This window comes from Opisthocomus hoazin, chromosome 7 (genome assembly GCF_030867145.1).
Source record: "Opisthocomus hoazin isolate bOpiHoa1 chromosome 7, bOpiHoa1.hap1, whole genome shotgun sequence".
In the NCBI taxonomy this organism is placed as follows: Eukaryota; Metazoa; Chordata; class Aves; order Opisthocomiformes; family Opisthocomidae; genus Opisthocomus; species Opisthocomus hoazin.
Window position 1 is genome coordinate 66,322,537 of NC_134420.1, and position 16,783 is coordinate 66,339,319.

The following is a 16,783-nucleotide window of genomic DNA, read 5'->3' on the forward strand; positions in this document are numbered from 1 at the left end:
CATTGGATGAACGGGGTCTCTGCCCTATGCCTCTAAACGTGAATCCAAACGACAGATGTCTTGTCTTTTCAGAAAAAAAAGCCAAACCAAAAGCCAGCAGGTGCAGCTCTGCCCCTGCAGCTGCTAAAACCCGCCCAGTTCATACCTCACCGCTCTGCTAAGGCTGCTGCTCCTGTAACCAATGGCAATGGCAACCAGGGGTGCCTACAAACAGCAGCTGCTGAGCTGATGGCCCCTCATTTTCTCATCTGTAAAGGCTGCTGAAGTTTGGATTCCAGCATCCCTTTGGGAAATACACCGAGTATGCAAAGGTGCCTCCGTGCCTGAAGCTGCTGCCGTTGTAGGAGCCGACAGCTCGGAGGAGCGACCTTCGGGTCAACTGGTCGATGCTAAGAGCGAACCGCAGAACACCGCGCTACCAGAGCCAGCAGAACTGAAAATTCCTGTTTTTTTGCAGCGCCTGACGGTTCCAGCAAGCGAAATGCGGATTTTAACCCCGTCACCGCGCGAAACCCCCGCGGGTCCGCACGCCGCGCACCGCCGCAAGCGTGTCCCCTGCCTTCTCCACACCCGCCCGCTGCGGGTCCCCCGGCGCCGGGACCATCTCCCCCCGCCCGAGCTCGCAGCCCTCCGCGCGGACGCGGCGGCAGCTCCCGGGCGCCCTGCGCCGAGCCTGGGGACGCCCCCGCTGCCCACCGCCAGACCGCAGCCCGTCTCCGGCCGACGCCCTGAAACCAGAGCCCCGTCCCTCAGCCTTCTCGGGATCGGCGGGGAAGACGGCGCCGGCTCCCTCACGAAACACCTCGCGACCGCCCCGAGCCGCCGCTCGCCCGCCTCCCCCCCGCAGCTCCGTACTCACTCCGGGCGCGGGGGGTCTCAGCCGGCAGCGCTCCTCTCCCTCCCCGAGCCGCCTCAGTAGCTGCTCGCCCCGACGTGCGCTGGGGAGCGCCGGGCGGGAGAGTCCCCGGCTCCGCTCCGCGCCGGCTCGGCCGCGCCCACCCACCCTACGTGCGGCTCGGCAGCCGCGGCCCCCTCCCCGCCCGCCCGGCTCGCCCCGGCCGCCTACGTGTGGCCGTGCATGCGGGGAGCGGCCAGGCGGAAACGGGGCCTCCCGCCGCCGGCCCCGCTCCCCGCCGAGCCGGCCGCGGGCCGCGCAGGAGCCCTTCGGCGGGGGGATCTGCCCGGGAGCGTGGCGGCGCGGCACGTCCGCACGGCACTGCCGAGCTCCCCCCGCCTTCCCTCAGAGGCCCCCGCCGCTCCCGGGCCTGCCGGGCAGCGAGCTCGCCGGGGGGGGCTTTGCGGGGGCGGGGAGCGCCCAAGCCCCCCCGGCATCCCCAGCGCTGTCGGCACGGCGGCGGCTGCCTGGCTAAACCCCCTGCTCCCTTGGGCTGCGTCCCGGGGCCGGGCGAAGCGGCCTCCGTGCCCGCGGGCCAGACGCAGCCCTCCGTGGCGTGGGGCCGGGGGGACGGGGCGAGACCCCGCCCGCGACAGAGGAGTCCACGCTGCGCCCCCCAGCGGCGGGGAGCGCGCATGCGCGGAGAAGCGTGTGCCGTGAGGCGGCTGCGCAGGCGCGCTGGGGCGGGCTCGGCGCCGGCGGAGCGGGCTCGGCGCCGGCGGGATGACCACGGTGCCGGGGCTGCAGGCGGACTGCGAGGAGCTGCTGGGCGCTTTCCAGGAGGCCGACACCGTCCGCTTCGAGCGCTTCGCCGAGCTGTGGCGGGAGCGCCGCTTCCACACTGTCTTCTAGTGAGTGAGGAAGCCCCGGCCGCCTCCGGGCCGCCGCCTCGACGGCCTGCCCGCTGCCAGCCGCCCTCAGCGGCGCCGGCCTGAGAGATGCTGGGTCCGGGCGCCCCTTCGCGTCCCGCCGCCTGTCTCCCCCTCCCCGGGGAGCCTGTCTTCGCCCTCCCAAAGCCCGCAGCTCCCCGCTGCTGAGGCTGCCCCGTGGTGGTGCGGGGGGGCCTAGAGGGGAAATTGGTGGGGCCCTGGGGGGGGTGGGGTGAGCCGTGTTCCCCTTCGGACATTGGTTTTGGGACAGGTGGTGTGCAGGTAAGTGACAGTGAAGCATCGGTCCCTGCATAGCGCGGAAAAACACTTTGTGTATTAGTAATGTGTGTGATTTGAACACTGACAGGGAGTTTGATGCAGTGTTTGTGAGATTAAAAATATGTTTGTAGGGTGTTGCATTTTTCACTTTATACCTAATTTAATACAAAGAGTTACATGCAGCACTGTGTGAGGACATAGGGTCTGGCTGTCTGAAGACTTCCCAGAGCTGGAGCCCTATGGTAATGTGTTCTAAAATGCCTGACGCTTGTTTCTGCATTACAGGTTTTCTAAAGCCTGAGCTTTGCTATTTACTTGCTGTAATGTGCTTCCCTTTTGTTTTTTTTTAATTTTAGTGGCAGAATAAGAGCTTTGGAGAGGAATAAGCTCACCAAGAAGACTTTAGAACTGGCACAGCAGTACTTCTTGCCCCCGTATGCTTTCCAGATCCGAGTTGGTGCTCTGTACCTTTTGTATGGACTCTATAGTACACAGCTTTGCCAGCCGAAACAAAAGGTAATCGTTCTTGAGGTTTTATTCTCAGGAGATAATAGACATAAGATGAATGGTATACCTCAGTTAATTTCGTCATCATAAATTTCATCTCACTTTCTTAAAATAAAAATATTTAGAACTAGATGGTCCTTTTGGGAACGGTGGCCTTTCAAACACCTTTGGCTTTGAGAAATTATGTGCTGGTGACTAGAATATTTTCTGTGGTCTCAGAAATCTTTAAATGGGAACAGAGAATGTGCTCATCAGCTGTGGGGAGAATTCCATTACAGCCCCAGTTATTCCTTAGAATTTCAGCAGAGTGAAGACTGTGTGAATTATTTCGTAGAATCATAGAATGCTTTGGGTTGGAAGGGACCTTTAAAGGCCATCTAGTCCAACTCCCCTGCAGTGAGCAGGGACATCTTCAACTCAGTGAGGTTGCTCAGAGCCCCATCCAGCCTGACCTTGAATGTTTCCAGGGATGGGGCATCGACCACCTCTCTGGGTGACGTGTGCCAGTGTTTTTTTCAGTTCCTGTTCCAGTTTCTGTTAACCGGAAGTGGAATTTGTAAATAGGTTGAAAGGGTGAATGCATGAATGACGTGTCTTCTTGCTGCTTCTAGGACAGGAAACCAGTTTATAAAGGAGTTGGAAACTCAGTGCAAGGAGAAGTATTTTACTTGGAAACTGTCTTATGTGTGTTGTGTGCATGTGCACAAGTGAGTCCAAATTCTTTAAATGAGCAATTGAAGTTTAAGTGTTCTACAGTGGTGCCATTGCATCTCATATCTTAACTTCAAAGAAGTCAATACCTATTATTTAGGTAAATATAGGGAATTCTAAAACCACTGCTATAGCAACTGTTCGAGAGTCTAGGAATTATCAAAGAAGCTAATGTAGGCAGAGAGGAAATGAAGGGGGCAGAGTACATGGAGGAGGAAGGAAAGTGAGAAGATAGGGATACTTTTATGAGCATTTCACTGGTAGGCAATCGTGGTACGAGTATTATTCCCTAATCATCTAGTGAGTGAGAGTCTCCTTAGGTGTGTATTGTTTCAGGCATCTTGGAACGTGAGGAATTAACTTTTTCAAATGTCAAAGAGAGCTTGTGTTCCTCATCACTGTCAAAGAAAACAACTGCAGTGAGGCTGTTTAACACACCAGTATGACAAGTTTAATGGCATAAAATGTTGGTAGTAGTAACAAATGTTATAGTAGGATTCTTTCTGTAGTTCTGTGATCATGTGACGTCTTATACCCTAGGCATCCCAGTACTGTGCATAGTATAACATGATCACAGTAGTCAGCTGAATTAATTTTTATTTGTTGAAATATGCAGGTCATATGACAGTGTGCAGCTGTTTTGTTGCAGATCAGAATCGCACTCAAGGATTGGCCTGAAATCCAGAGATTTCAACAGGAACTGGTAGATGCCCAGCACTATGATGCAGCGTACGTCTTTAGGACACTGCGGCTTGCCAGAGCGTTCCATTTCACAGCAATGCCAAAGCTAGTGAGTTATTACCTTAAGGACTTACCATTTTTAATGATCTATCTTCAGCTTTCAGTGGCTGACAGTTCAATAGCACTCGTGTTTAGTTTTGCTTTGATGCTGTCTTGAAATGTAGTATGTCTTGCTTTATGTAGCAAGGTATGTGATATAAAGCTTAGAGAATGTTTGAATGTAGCGTGCTTCTCACCTGAAAATATTTTTTTCGGTATCTAATGTTCTTATTAGATGAGGGATGGCTTATAATTTGTGGAAATGTCAAACTCTTGAGTCTGGGTGCTGGATTAAATGCTTGACTAGGGAATAATTTTTGAAAAGTGCTGTCTGAGCACTTGACAGTGAAGCTGCATGCTGTTGTTGTTAAGATGGTTTTATACCTTTCAGCAAGTTTGCTGTTTAAATTACAAAGCATTGTCTCTTGCTTTAGCTAAACTACAGAACTAAGAAGAAGATTCAGGAAAATGAATTTAAAGAGGAATTTAAGGACCCAAGTAACAGAGTAAACAGCCTCATCACTAATGATGTATTGGAGGTACGGAAATGTTTAAACTACAGATTAATCACTGGGAGTTTTCTTTGTTTTGTTTTATATTTCTTCTTCTGTTGTCCGAGAGCTATAACTTCTCTAATTAGCACAGTCTTGTGCTGTGTAAGTCTTCTTATGGAACGCAGACTAGGGTAATAGTCTGTGCCAGCAATTTTACCGAATGCTTGGAAATACAATGTTTATTTTGAAAGACTTGTGGTACCTTTTTCAGTACTGAAATATGCTTTAATGTTTTGTGGTTTTGCCTCAGTAAGATGGAAAAAGGGAAGGGTACAAATAGTCAGCTGCCACTTAAGCAGAGAAAAATGGAAAATGGCAGGTGGGAGGAAACATGTTTATTTTGCTAGGTCTGCAGGTTGCTGCTGGAGGCTTGATACTTTCAGTAATATATATTTACTCATCTGCAAGTTTATAGTCTAACCTTTATTTCTCATTTTTAAAGCTTGATTTTGTTTAATATATAATATGTTTTATAAAAAAAGGAGTATTTCAAGCCAAGTTTACGTTCTTATATTGCTTGTTATGACTCAGTAGTAGATCTTTGTTTACAGGTTTTTCCAGTTGCTGCTAGGAAATATGGATCATCAGTAAGGTTGACTAGTGGTACAAAAATCAGTAATCTGTGAAATGACAGGGTGAGAGGACCTTCCTCAAAAGGAGGAGTTAAAGTGCTTCCTCTAAAGAGACAAAAATACACCTTCATAGCAGAATGAAACCTCTATGGACACTGATCCTGAGTGTAGTTAAAAGAAGAAAGAATATCTTTCATTATTTAGCTTATTTGACAGACTGATGGGACAGCGGGAGGTAGCAGTATTGCTAGACTCTCCCGTACTGAACGGATACAAACAGAATCTGTTTCTAACACTCCTGCTAGTTCAGTGATCTCCTCAGAATGGTTTGTATAACCCTGGTTTTGTTCATTGAGGACTAATATTGCTTTACTGCTGGAATATTTTTTTCCTGAGAGAGTTATCTTCTTTCTGTTGTAGGAACTGATGAATATTCATGACCACTATCAGAAAATGAAGTGTGTCATTTCAGCTGACAAATCCCAGCCAGACAAGGCCCTGAGCTTGATAAAAGATGACTTTGTAGTTACTCTGAAAGACATAACCTTGGAACATCAGGAGTGGCAGCAGAACAGAATGGTAGGTAATATAAACCATTGTGCTGCAGGAACTTAACAGATTGTGTGAATACTTAAGAACCGACTGTATTGGTCTAATCACCTCTGCGCATACTTTGTAAATCTCAGACTTAAGTAGAAGGAACTGTAACACTGAAGACATAGAGTGAGTAAAACCCTAGGCAGAGTTATGGTACGGGGAGGATTACATGGACTTGTATGTGGTACTGCCTCTATGATAACGTAAATGATTGCTGAGAGGTGGGCCCTGGAAGATGTGACTTACGGGCAGGGTCAGAATGCCCACGTGAAATACCTCTGTAAACCTGATTCTTGGATCAAGGCAAGGCCATAGGGTAAGACTGATGAAGAAAATGGGCATATATGTAAATATTCGTTTTGGTTTTCACAATTCTTGGATTTTAGCTCCCTTGTCTGTGACACAGGTTTTAAAAAATTGTTTTGTGGTGGTTTTTTTTCCCAGAAATTATTCCTAAATGCTAAAGAAACTGATGAAATATCAAACAAAAAGGAAGAAAGGACTTTGCTAGAATCAGAGGTAAGAAAAATGAACTAGTCTGCTGCTTTGCAGAGGCCAAATGCATTAGTTTCTTGACTTTAGATCACAGGCTAAGAAGCAATGTATGTCAAGGCTTGATAGTGTCAAAGTTCCAGGAATAGCTAGTGGGGCTGGCTGTTTTTTTTGTTTGTTTATTTGCTTTTGTTTTTAAATTACATTGTTTTCTGTTGATCTGCAAGCATTCACTGCTGTGATAGCTATTTGGTGCTCATAATAAAAAGTCTCTTTCAGTTAAGGAAAGAGCTGTATTTTCGTGGCCAAACTCCTTTATGGTTCTTCCTGAAGTTTCAGCTAAATGCAATATTCATTTTTTTATACTACAAAATGATCTCATGTTGTATTTATCTGCTTATTTCAACGTTGAATTTGAGTATGATTTGAAGTTTCAAATTTGATTTTCTCCTTCTGGGCTTTGTAACAATGAAGACAACCAAAATTATGGTCTGCCTTTTTAATGAAATTCGAACTTTTTTTTTCTTTAAGTAACAGTTCAGCGGTATTCTAATTATATAGAACTAACTATAATTCTATAATTACAGCTGTAGTGAGATATTGCTCGAGCGATTGTCTGATGTGATATTTCATTTCAATACTGCTATAATAGAGTATGAAAACTTTTTCTGAGTGGTCTCTTTCTTTGCAGGGTTCTGAAAGAGCAAATGCATTGGCTAGAATCAAATACAGGTCTTACTCTGCAGTTGTTGAGGTAGGTACAAAATTTGATGTTAGGGATGTATTTATTTTTAAAGAACAGTTTTAAGGATGAGTTAAATGTAAATGCTGGGTCAGAAAGGAATGAATTAAAATAAAATTGCACTCTAATTCAACCTTTGAATGTTCTGGTTTTCTGACCCATTGGGGAAACGTGAAGCTCTTATTCTTGTTAGATTTATGGAAATAGTGCAGATGTCGTCTGTACTTGGGGGATTTCAATTTAAAAGGTATCTTTTAATGTCTATGCTCCATTTAAGTAGATGGAATAAAAATACTTCTGAGTTTAATTGGTCAAATTCCTTGAAGCCTACATATTGGAATCTCTGAAGATGCTTGTGAAAATGGAACGTGGGGGTTTAAAGTCTGTTAGAAGTTCTTGGAAACATTGTTTCAGTAACTGCTTCTTTAATATTGTTGATTTACCTTTATTTATAGCAGGCCTATGAGGAACATCACAGCTTTCCTTGTTTATTAAAATCTTGTATTGAAAAATGCATTATTAAATGAAACGGAGCTCTGGAATGTTTAACAGTCCAGGTGTGAATATGCAGTGATAGTGTTTTCTAGGCATCTAAGCAAAATATGGCCGGAAGGAGGCTTCATGGTGGAGCAGTTTTGGGAAGTGTTTCTTTCGCTTGCACACAGCGGTGTGCACCGTGGTGTAGTTTGATGCCAACAAAGAATGATTTAAAAATAAATACATGTTTCATTACCTGAATATTAAGTGATACACCCATTAAATCATAGAAGGGAGTTGCCCTGTTAAAACTGAAGAACAGTAACTAGTGAAGGAATCCTCCCTCCCCCCTTCCCTCCCCTTCCATCCCTTCTCCACCCTGACATGGATGTTGATGCTTCAGTCCTTGCTGACTTGTGAAGTACTGGGTGTTATGCAGTAATATCCGGCTGTAGAAATTTAGCTTTTTTGTACCATTCATATGTGTGTTTGGGTTCTAGGCTTCCAAATCCAGAAGACATCGTCAAGTAAAATTGGAATCTTCTGAATCGGGATCAAATTGTGGGAAATCTCCAAGCCAAAGTAAGAAAACCTGTAGAAGACCACAGCCAGCAAGGAGAAGAGGTTCTTTGGAAATCGAAGGTATTTCTCCATTGCATTTGTGAACCTGGAGAGACTGCAAGAGTTTATCCATTGCTTTGCTAGCTGAGGCAGCTGGGTTAAATTTTACTGTTGATCAATGGAGGAAAACAATTAATGTTTTGTGATACCAGTATCATAACTGAATCTTTTTGCCTGTTTTCCACAGTCTAGTCAGGTAGAAAGACATTGAGTTCATGCAGCTTGTTGTTAATCTGAAATCTCAAACATAGTCCTAATTTTTCTCTGGAAGGGCATGACCTTGGAAAAGCACATCCTGTGTGGCAGTGTCTTAATTTTTCCTGTTGCCATGCAACAAACATCCTGGAGATTGATAAGTGTCTAATTGTTTCTTCTTCTGACAGATAGCTGCTACTTTTGGAGATATCTTTTTGATGAAAATCAGCCTGTCTGATAATTATGATAGTTTGTATTGTCTTTGTGAACTCCAAAGCAAACCTTGCCTGTTTCTGCTCTGTTCTATTCTTTAATATTCCTGAAGAGAAAATGACAAGGATTGCTTTGTAAGGCTAGTACCTGCACTGTCATATCAGTCATTCTCCTTCCATCTGATACTTATTATTTATTTTGTTCTTCCATCTGAATACGAATGTTTTGTCAACAACTGATGTAGTTTCAAAACTCTTTTCAAATTGTTTCCTCAGTCTTGGTATTGCAACATTGTAACAGCTCTAGGTTTATTTAGTTTATAGCTAGGCTTAACTTTTCCCCTCTTGACAGGCATGTTTTTTATACACCTGTGACTTGGGTTTTGTAGTTCTGTTCTGTAATTGTATTTTATTTCTCCTAAGCATTATTATTTAGCTAGGAATAAAAACTACTTTAAGGAGTAAGCTTTTTTAGAACAGGTACAGAGTATTTAATGTCCAGACCTTTTTTCCTTGATTTGAAATGCATGCTGGAAGGAAATACTTCTAATTGCTTGTATATGATATTGTTCTGGTTTATCTGTATTGATATAAGCAGCATTGGTATGTCTCTGTATGTGCTCGGTGAAGGCACTTGCTTAGTGTATTCAGAAAAAGACTTCAAATTTTAGCAAGAAATATTATGGAATATTAACTGCAAATGCCTTTAATCTCCCCTTGAATGCTGTGGAGAGGATAGAATTTTGTGGATGACAAGTATGGCTGCCTACAGAGCAAGAATGCCTATAGAGAGAATAAGTGCAAACAGAATGTGACGGAGTGAGCGAGGATATGGTGAATGTTTTTAGAAGTAAGAAAATTGGACTGGGATCTCCTTTCTGCTACAGACCAGGAGTTTCTTCAAAAAAACTGGCATACCTGATCCAAAGCTGCTAGGTTAATATCTTTTTCATTTCTTTTATTTGTGAAGTTTGCAAATAGGATGCTGAGACCAAGAACTTAAAGGATTAGCCATTTATATGTATTCTTGTTCTATGGTGTCATCATTTATGTTAGTATATTCTGAAAGAGATCAAGTCTCAGAACTTGAGGAATGACTCGTTCCGACATGAGATTAAGTATCAGACCTGGTGTGAGGGTACTTTGCTAGATTGAAAGAGGAGGTGAGGAAGGAGAGGGAGATCAGCTATCTATTTCAGGTCTCCATTGGAGAGATCCTATCTAGTGTTGCTGATCTTCATCGTATCTGAACTGACCAGTGATTGATTTAGTTATTTTACTCTCATAGCATTTATGTCATCTGTGTTGGTGCAGTTTTACTTTCTAGGTATTTGGACATCCCTGCTATGCATCTTTCTTTTTTTTTTTTCTTTTCCTTCCAAGACTTTCTTTAGACCTCATTGTCTCCCAGTTCTGAAAACATGGGAAATTATTTTTCTGAAGGAAATCGTCTTTCTGATATCCAGCTTTTAAACTGATGGAAGTTGCTCTACAATCTTATATTTTTCATTTACTTATTATTTATTAAAGATTAAATGAAATTGAACAGCAAAATAATTCTTAATGAACTTTATTTTGAAGACACAGATTTCATTTCCAAGTTCCATACTCTGTCTTCTGACTTACTTAGTTTCTGCTAGAAAAAAGGTTACTGAGAAAATTCAACCCTCTTCAGAGGTGAGCATTAGGCAGTATTGCCTTTGCTTCACTTTAAAACAGTAGATGAAGTGTGGGAGAGGAAAAAGGGCATTTTTAATTATCTCTGGATGAGTTGATGATTAGTATGCTGTAAAGTTGTAGTGTTAATTACTTGTTATTGGAGGTTTTTTTATCGAGCCGTATGAAGTTACTGTGAATCGTAGGTGTTTTCCACAGCCTTTGACTAGAAAGTCAAGAGACCAGCAAGTTAACTGTTGGACCTGAAATGGAGAAGCAAAAGAAGTTGACTGGTTTTCCTAAAAAATCTATCTGCAGGTGAAACGCAAGTGGCAAAGGAAACTGTTACTCGGCATAGTGGGATGCCTATAATCACAGAAGACGATAACTCAGATGAAGAAGGTACAATGATTGAAATTCTAACAAACTGGTGACTTGTTTTTCTGCTAGCTGTATTTTTCTGAAACTAAAGCTGACATTTTGGACTATGCGTTGCTGCCTTGCAAAAGCTAGGTTAGGTTTTAGCCTGTAAATGGTTGCATGAAAATTGAAGCTTTGCTCTGAGACTTTATAGGCACACACATGGTGGCACAATCCTGCGAGTCATGCTTTTTCTACATAGATCTTGTTACAGTGTGTTCAGAGTTAAAATTGGTCGAGTTTAAAGGAGACTTACTCTTCTATAATACAAATCTGGCTTGAAGAGCTCTGATGTGTAGGGAAAAGTGATTTTTAGGTCATTCCCCAGTTACAGAAGATACCTGTTCTAGCAGCTCTGCGCTTGAAGTGAGAATAGCCCTGTGCTGCCTTTCACCTTTATGGAATTGAAGGGACATAGAAGTTTCCCCTCCAGCCTTAGTTTCAGCTGGGCAGTGCTTCAGGGATTAAGTTCCAGTATGTATGTACAGTAATAGCATCCTCTGCTATACTAGAAGTTGTCTGATATAGTTGGAGTAGGATTCTGGGAACCGCAACAGAAGAGTGGATGGCTTTGCTATCACTCATGTTACTGGAAATAATGTAATTTTTATTTGGAAGCAATGGTAAAGCAGGTTTAAAGCTGGTGGTGGAGCTGCTCTACAGAAGCATCAAAAGCATATAGTCCAAACTGAGGTGTTGGATGGTCATGAACTCGTCTGCAATTCAGAAGCTTCAGGGTCTGTTCTCAGTATTGCTTGAGAATCCAAGCACTACTGAACAGACACTGTACAAAGAAAATCCCATCCTCTTTATCTTGAGGTACTGCTTTGCTGCCATGTCTCAAACACGGGTAGCGTTCCTGGGAGGGGAGCCGGCCAGCTAAAGGTGTGATTTCCACTGGCAGCTCTAGCTGGTCTAAGACTGGTGGATTCGAAGGCAGACTTGGTAGACCAGAGGTACTGGTTCTTAACCTGAGAGAGTAGGATTTAAGTTATGTAAAGGGGGAGAAAAGGGTTAAGTACAACTTCTGGAAAGCTATAATGACATGGAGGAGTGTGAGGAGTATATCTTTTGGAGTTAATTTGCTATCCAAAATTATATGTAATGGAAGGACATTTCATACAAGGGAGCATAATAACTATTAAAATACATTTGCAGTGAGGTAGCACGTTTACATTTGCTCTTTTTAAAAGCAAAAGAGCATCTTGTACAACTGAAATGAGATTACATTCTCTGATCACCTTAGTTGTAGGCAATGTGAATTCATTCAATTTTAAATGGTCAGACTGAAGGCACAATGGTGCATTTAGTATTGTACTTTATTTGCTTACTTTTCCTTCAATTTGTTGTGGACAAAAAGTTTCTTTTTAAATCGGGAACATTCTCCATTTCTCATTAAAAATACCCATAAGCAATCTCTTTGGGTGTTTTGTGCTTGATTTGGCGAGTATTCCATTTGTCAAATTCACAATGAGATCTTAAAGGTGTTCGTGAGGAGCAGAAAGCTCTTGAGATTGATTAAGTTTTGAAGTACAGTATTTTGTTCATCAATTGAATTTTAATTGATGTTTTGAATGATGGTGTGCTGTAGAATCTAGAAAGAATTTTTTCATGTTTAAAACCATGGGGAGAGGGATTGGGAGCTCATCTAATTCATTTGCTTTTCTGGGCAGAATTAATTCTATTTTAGTCATTCCCATGAGAGAAGATAGATTGAAAAGATTGTCAGAAAAATCTCTTTATTTCCTTTCAGAAGTATCTCTCCCCAAGAGGAAAAGAAGGTGTTAGAGGATCCAGTTGGAGAAGCACTAATGTGAATTTTAATGACAAAATGTAAATGTCAGAGGTAACACAAAGTGCTTGTTTTGGATGTCTCTGAATGCACAACAAGAAGTGTCTGGGACCAGAACTGCAGGTGACACTGGAATACTGGTAGTGATTGGTATACCTTAGCTGTCTCATAGTACAGCACCTGGTGCCTTTGTTCACTTGGTGAATGCTTCTTGTGGGAGACAAAGTTGCTGTGCTCTGTTTGAGATGGAAAGAGGAGATGGTTTCTTGTTGTATTGAGCTTGTACAATGTGAGTTATCACTTGGAACTCACGTTGATCTGCAAAGACGGCTTTAGCTGAGACTGTTAAAAGAACAGAGACACGTTTGTAAACTTTTATCTCTGAACATAAAATTAAGGTTACTGACTGTTGAAAATTAGTACAATAAATTATTTTTCACAGTTGATTTGCTTCATTTTATAGTGTGTAACTTCAGCAGTGTTTATTGTGCTTTGATCCCACAGGTGTGGGAAATTAACTTGGTGATAAGCTTTCTATTGTACTCTGTCTCCAGCAGATCTGGAATCATTGTATATTCGAATGAAGAAATGTGAAGTGTGTTTATTAATTCTGCAGATGACCCTAAGATGTACAAGGGAAGGACTGGAATTCAAAATGTTCTTTATAAATTGGAGGGGAGTGCAAGAAGTGTGTGTGGAAATAAACATGAAGCTCAGTACTGAGAACAGGTAGGGGATGGGGAAAAAATTGCTAGGCAACAGTACTGCAGAAAAAGCAAACGGACTGAGAATCCTAAGTGGGAGTATTTTCTGTAAACAGTAACAAGCACTAGAGTTTGTGTTATTCAGCCCTGAAAGGCTACAGCCTTAAATACCCCTCTCTGACCACAATTCAAGAAGAATTTGGATAGTTACTCTCCTTGGTATTTTCTCCAGTTGATCATAGCCATAGTATCAAAAAAGGCTAAAGGGGTTGAGGTGTCCTTTCCTACAAGAAGAAATATAAACCAGAAATTTGAAAGATTTTTAATATAGAAGGGACCTAAACTGAATGAATTAGTTTGGTAGTGTGACTCTTAAAGGCCAAAGAAATTGAAGTGCCCTTACCTAGAAGAAAAAACACGAAGTGGAAATATAAATGATGTGACTATAAAAGGGGGCCTGTATTAAATGCATTGGCTGTTAAGGAGGAATGGGCCTAAATGACAAACAGGCTGGACACTGGAAAAACTAATAATTAAGCACCAGTATTGCACTCAACCTTGTTAATGGGAAAAGAGGAAACACTTTATTATAAAGCCAAAACCTTACCATTGTATAGTAAACTGAACAATTGAATATTTGGTTGAATAACCAAAACCTTTACAGTCTAATCCAAAAGTCATTATTAGTCCAGATCTAATTATTACAGAAAAAGAAGAACTCTAACAGGAAAAAAAATCTCTATAGTGCTAATAATACAGTTAAATTTATCATACATGTACTTGGTTTCTATCACTTTTTCCTGGCTTAACATTCACTCTTCCACTGCGCATCTGGTGCTAAGGTTGTTGGGCTTAGTCCGTGGACAGAAGGTGTCAGGGGTGCGGTCTTTTTAAAAAGACCCATCTGTAGTTATAAAGGTTTTGGAGGTATCACTTCTGTAAATGTTGAACAATTTGGTTTTAATTGGGTTTTCTGACTAACTGTGCTTGCGCTTTTCTGTTACCAGCACAAACTCATTCTGCCTCTGCATTTCTGCCCCTAATTTTTGGTGAGCAGATGCAAGAGACATGAAGAGACCTCTTAAAGGAAACCTAACCTGACTTTTTTGGTCATTATGTTCTTTTCATCTTAATGCAGCTAGGATCCTGTTGGTGATACTGCATTTGTCAGTTCTGTCAATTCCAGCTGCTGCTGTGGGTGTGGGTCTGCAAGCTGATGGAGGAGCTTCCTGGTACCCTCACGTGGCAGGGCATGGATGGCAGTATGGGGGTCATAGGGGAGCAATTTGGAGGTGAGGTGCAGGGGGTACTTGAATCTCTTCTTGGGAAACCCGTGGATGGCTAAGAAAGACATAGATGAAGAGGGAGAGTCCTTTCTGGCAGATATTGGGAATACAGCTTCAAATTAATAATTTTTTACAAGTTTCTTCATTTGGGAAGTTGCTTAAGACTGACCTTTACAGCACTGACCCTATTCTGCTGTTTCTAGGCACCAGGGTTAAACTGGGTCTTCCAGCTACCTGGTATTGGGTTCTTCCCTTGAAGGGAAACTTGAAAGTGACCTGTTTTTTTGTTTCCCTCCAAGCTGCAGGTATCTTTCTCAAGGAAGCTAAAGATTAAACACAACTACAAAAGCTTTTTTTTTTTTTTTTTTCCATTTTCTTGAGAGGCTATTTTCAGCTACATTATTATTATTTCATATATATGGTGTAAGTTTATTTTAACATATTTAAGGAATATGTTTAATACTGTTCCCTACAGTGGCACTTTTTCATAACGTGACCATCTTGTTTGCCTCTCCTTGTATCTTTGAACCATCCCAAGAGCTGAGTAGGAGAATTTTTTAGAATTTTTGATATTTAGTGACGTAAGTATTCCCTGCACGCACTTCTGAAAACAATTTGCAAATCAACATTGGAAGCATGCAAAGGCTTGGCTAGGCAGGAAGATGACTGCATTCACCTAGCAGTTATTTTAATATTATAATTATGAAAACAAGTGTTCTTTAATTTGTTTGTAAAATTACACAGATGTCAAATGGAAGTTATGCTTAAGGACAGACTTAGAACTGCTGACTGTATGCAGCGGTAATAATTCAAAACAGTAATTCTGAGAATTTAGAGGCACCTGTAAGCAAAGTTTCATAATGCTGGTGTAATCTTTATTTTAAAAAAATAAAAATCCATTGCTGCAGTCTGGTGGGCAATTACAGGCTTTTAAAAACAGGAGAGGGACTTCCTAAAATGCTTCATTGAAGTGAGCAGCTGTCATTAAAAACAAACAAACAAAAAAACCAAACAAAAACAACCTACCCCCCTTCGCCAGCAACAGTAAATCTAGACTTCCAAGAATATTGTTTTCTGGTATCTAACTTCTCCCCTGGTTATAGCCTCAGCTCATAGAGTAGTTAAAGGCTGCAGGGGAGCCTCACCTCTGTAAGAAGTCTAACCTCCAGCTGGCCTGGTGGATAGGAGTGAGGCAACATGACAGTACGTATCTGGATGTTGTTACAGTTTTTGTAAATAAATGAGAGAAATGTGGTTTGGCTCAAACTTCGCTAAGATGGCTATACGACTGAAGAACTACGTTCATACAATAGTAATCACCATTTCTTTGGCAAAGCTAAAGGATCCTCTAAGTGGAGGTTTCAACTAGTGCTGTGCAGTGTTTACAAGTGGGTGATGAAAAGCAGAATACACTTAAAACGCTTATAGGTGACATCAGTTTAGAAACTGTTGAAGTGGAAGACATTTTCCAATATAATTTATAATGAGAGAAATCAACAAGATCTAATGAAGTGCAAAAGGCTGCACTTGGAAGGAGAGATTAAATGCAAATACCTGCTCGGGAGTGCTTGTGCGAGCAGCTGTTCTCAACCTGGAGGTTTTTGCAGCCCTCAGACGAAAGGTGCATCAGCAATATGGGGCTGATGTGAAAAATTCCAAATGCCATGGTGATCTGTGTTGCATACAGTTTGGGGGGGATGTAGACATCACCTCTAGAATAAAGGGCAACAAAAAGAAGACGGACTGCAGGAGAGTTTAGACTGGAAAAGAGGGTTTGAGAATGAGCCAAACAGTCTTCCAGTAATGGTCTTTATGGCTTTGTAATGTGTGTTTATGCAAATTGTGATTAATTGTTCTCCATGTTCACTGAGGTAGAGCTATACAATTTACAGCAACATGAATTTACTTAATAAGAGATTTTTGCAGTTAAGAGTTTGGCCTTATACAAACATCAGTCTCGCTTTTGCTGTAGGAGTTCCAAACTGTTGGAAAAACATCAGTCGTGGTTGTCTGAGGTAGACCCGATCCTCGTTGGGAGACAGGAGATGGGCTGGAGGATACCTTGAGGTTTGTTACAGTATTATACTGACATGTTTTAGATAGCAGGAAGCTATGCAGAGAGTTTATATTCTCTCATCACACAGGCAGAGCAAGTTCTTCCAACTGACACAGGTCTTTTATCCCTTCTTTTCTGGAATGTTTCATTATGAAGTTCATTCTACTTGTGGAGTTGCCCATTCACATTTTACAAAGGTTGGCTCATGGGCCTGGCTTCCTCGCCCCATTTTCATCTTTGTCCTCAGCTCTGGGCACCAGATTGAGCCTGGTAACTGAGCACTTCCCTCCTCCAGCTGTAGGCAGCCCCACACCTGGAAATGGGACTGCGAGAACTTCATGAGCTACGAGGGGTTGAGAAATGTGC

The 16,783-nt window shown here is 42.4% G+C and overlaps 1 protein-coding gene across 2 annotated transcripts; it reads left to right on the forward strand.

Annotated features, from left to right (window-relative positions):
- Window positions 1–1,584: 1,584 nt before the first annotated feature.
- SNAPC1 (small nuclear RNA activating complex polypeptide 1) lies at window positions 1,585–12,836 on the forward strand. 2 transcript variants are annotated; one of them, XM_075426825.1, is made up of 10 exons: window positions 1,585–1,746; window positions 2,400–2,559; window positions 3,911–4,051; window positions 4,476–4,580; window positions 5,588–5,746; window positions 6,209–6,283; window positions 6,948–7,010; window positions 7,976–8,117; window positions 10,478–10,561; window positions 12,336–12,836. In XM_075426825.1, exons 1-10 carry the CDS (start codon window positions 1,619–1,621, stop codon window positions 12,365–12,367), a joined length of 1,089 nt encoding a protein of 362 aa, XP_075282940.1. In that variant the 5' UTR covers window positions 1,585–1,618; the 3' UTR covers window positions 12,368–12,836. The 2 variants fall into 2 exon arrangements, with proteins under 2 accessions (XP_075282940.1, XP_075282939.1); XM_075426824.1 differs by having other exon boundaries at window positions 12,333–12,835.
- The last annotated feature ends 3,947 nt before the right edge of the window (window positions 12,837–16,783 follow it).

Excerpts from the sequence above, each read along its gene's own strand:
- SNAPC1 (XM_075426824.1), top strand. The coding sequence starts at position 1,619 with ATGACCACGGTGCCGGGGCTGCAGGCGGACTGCGAGGAGCTGCTGGGC. Across the intron at positions 1,747-2,399 it reads CGCTTCCACACTGTCTTCTA|TGGCAGAATAAGAGCTTTGG; the intron begins GTGAGTGAGGAA and ends TTTTAATTTTAG. Across the intron at positions 7,011-7,975 it reads CTTACTCTGCAGTTGTTGAG|GCTTCCAAATCCAGAAGACA; the intron begins GTAGGTACAAAA and ends TTTGGGTTCTAG.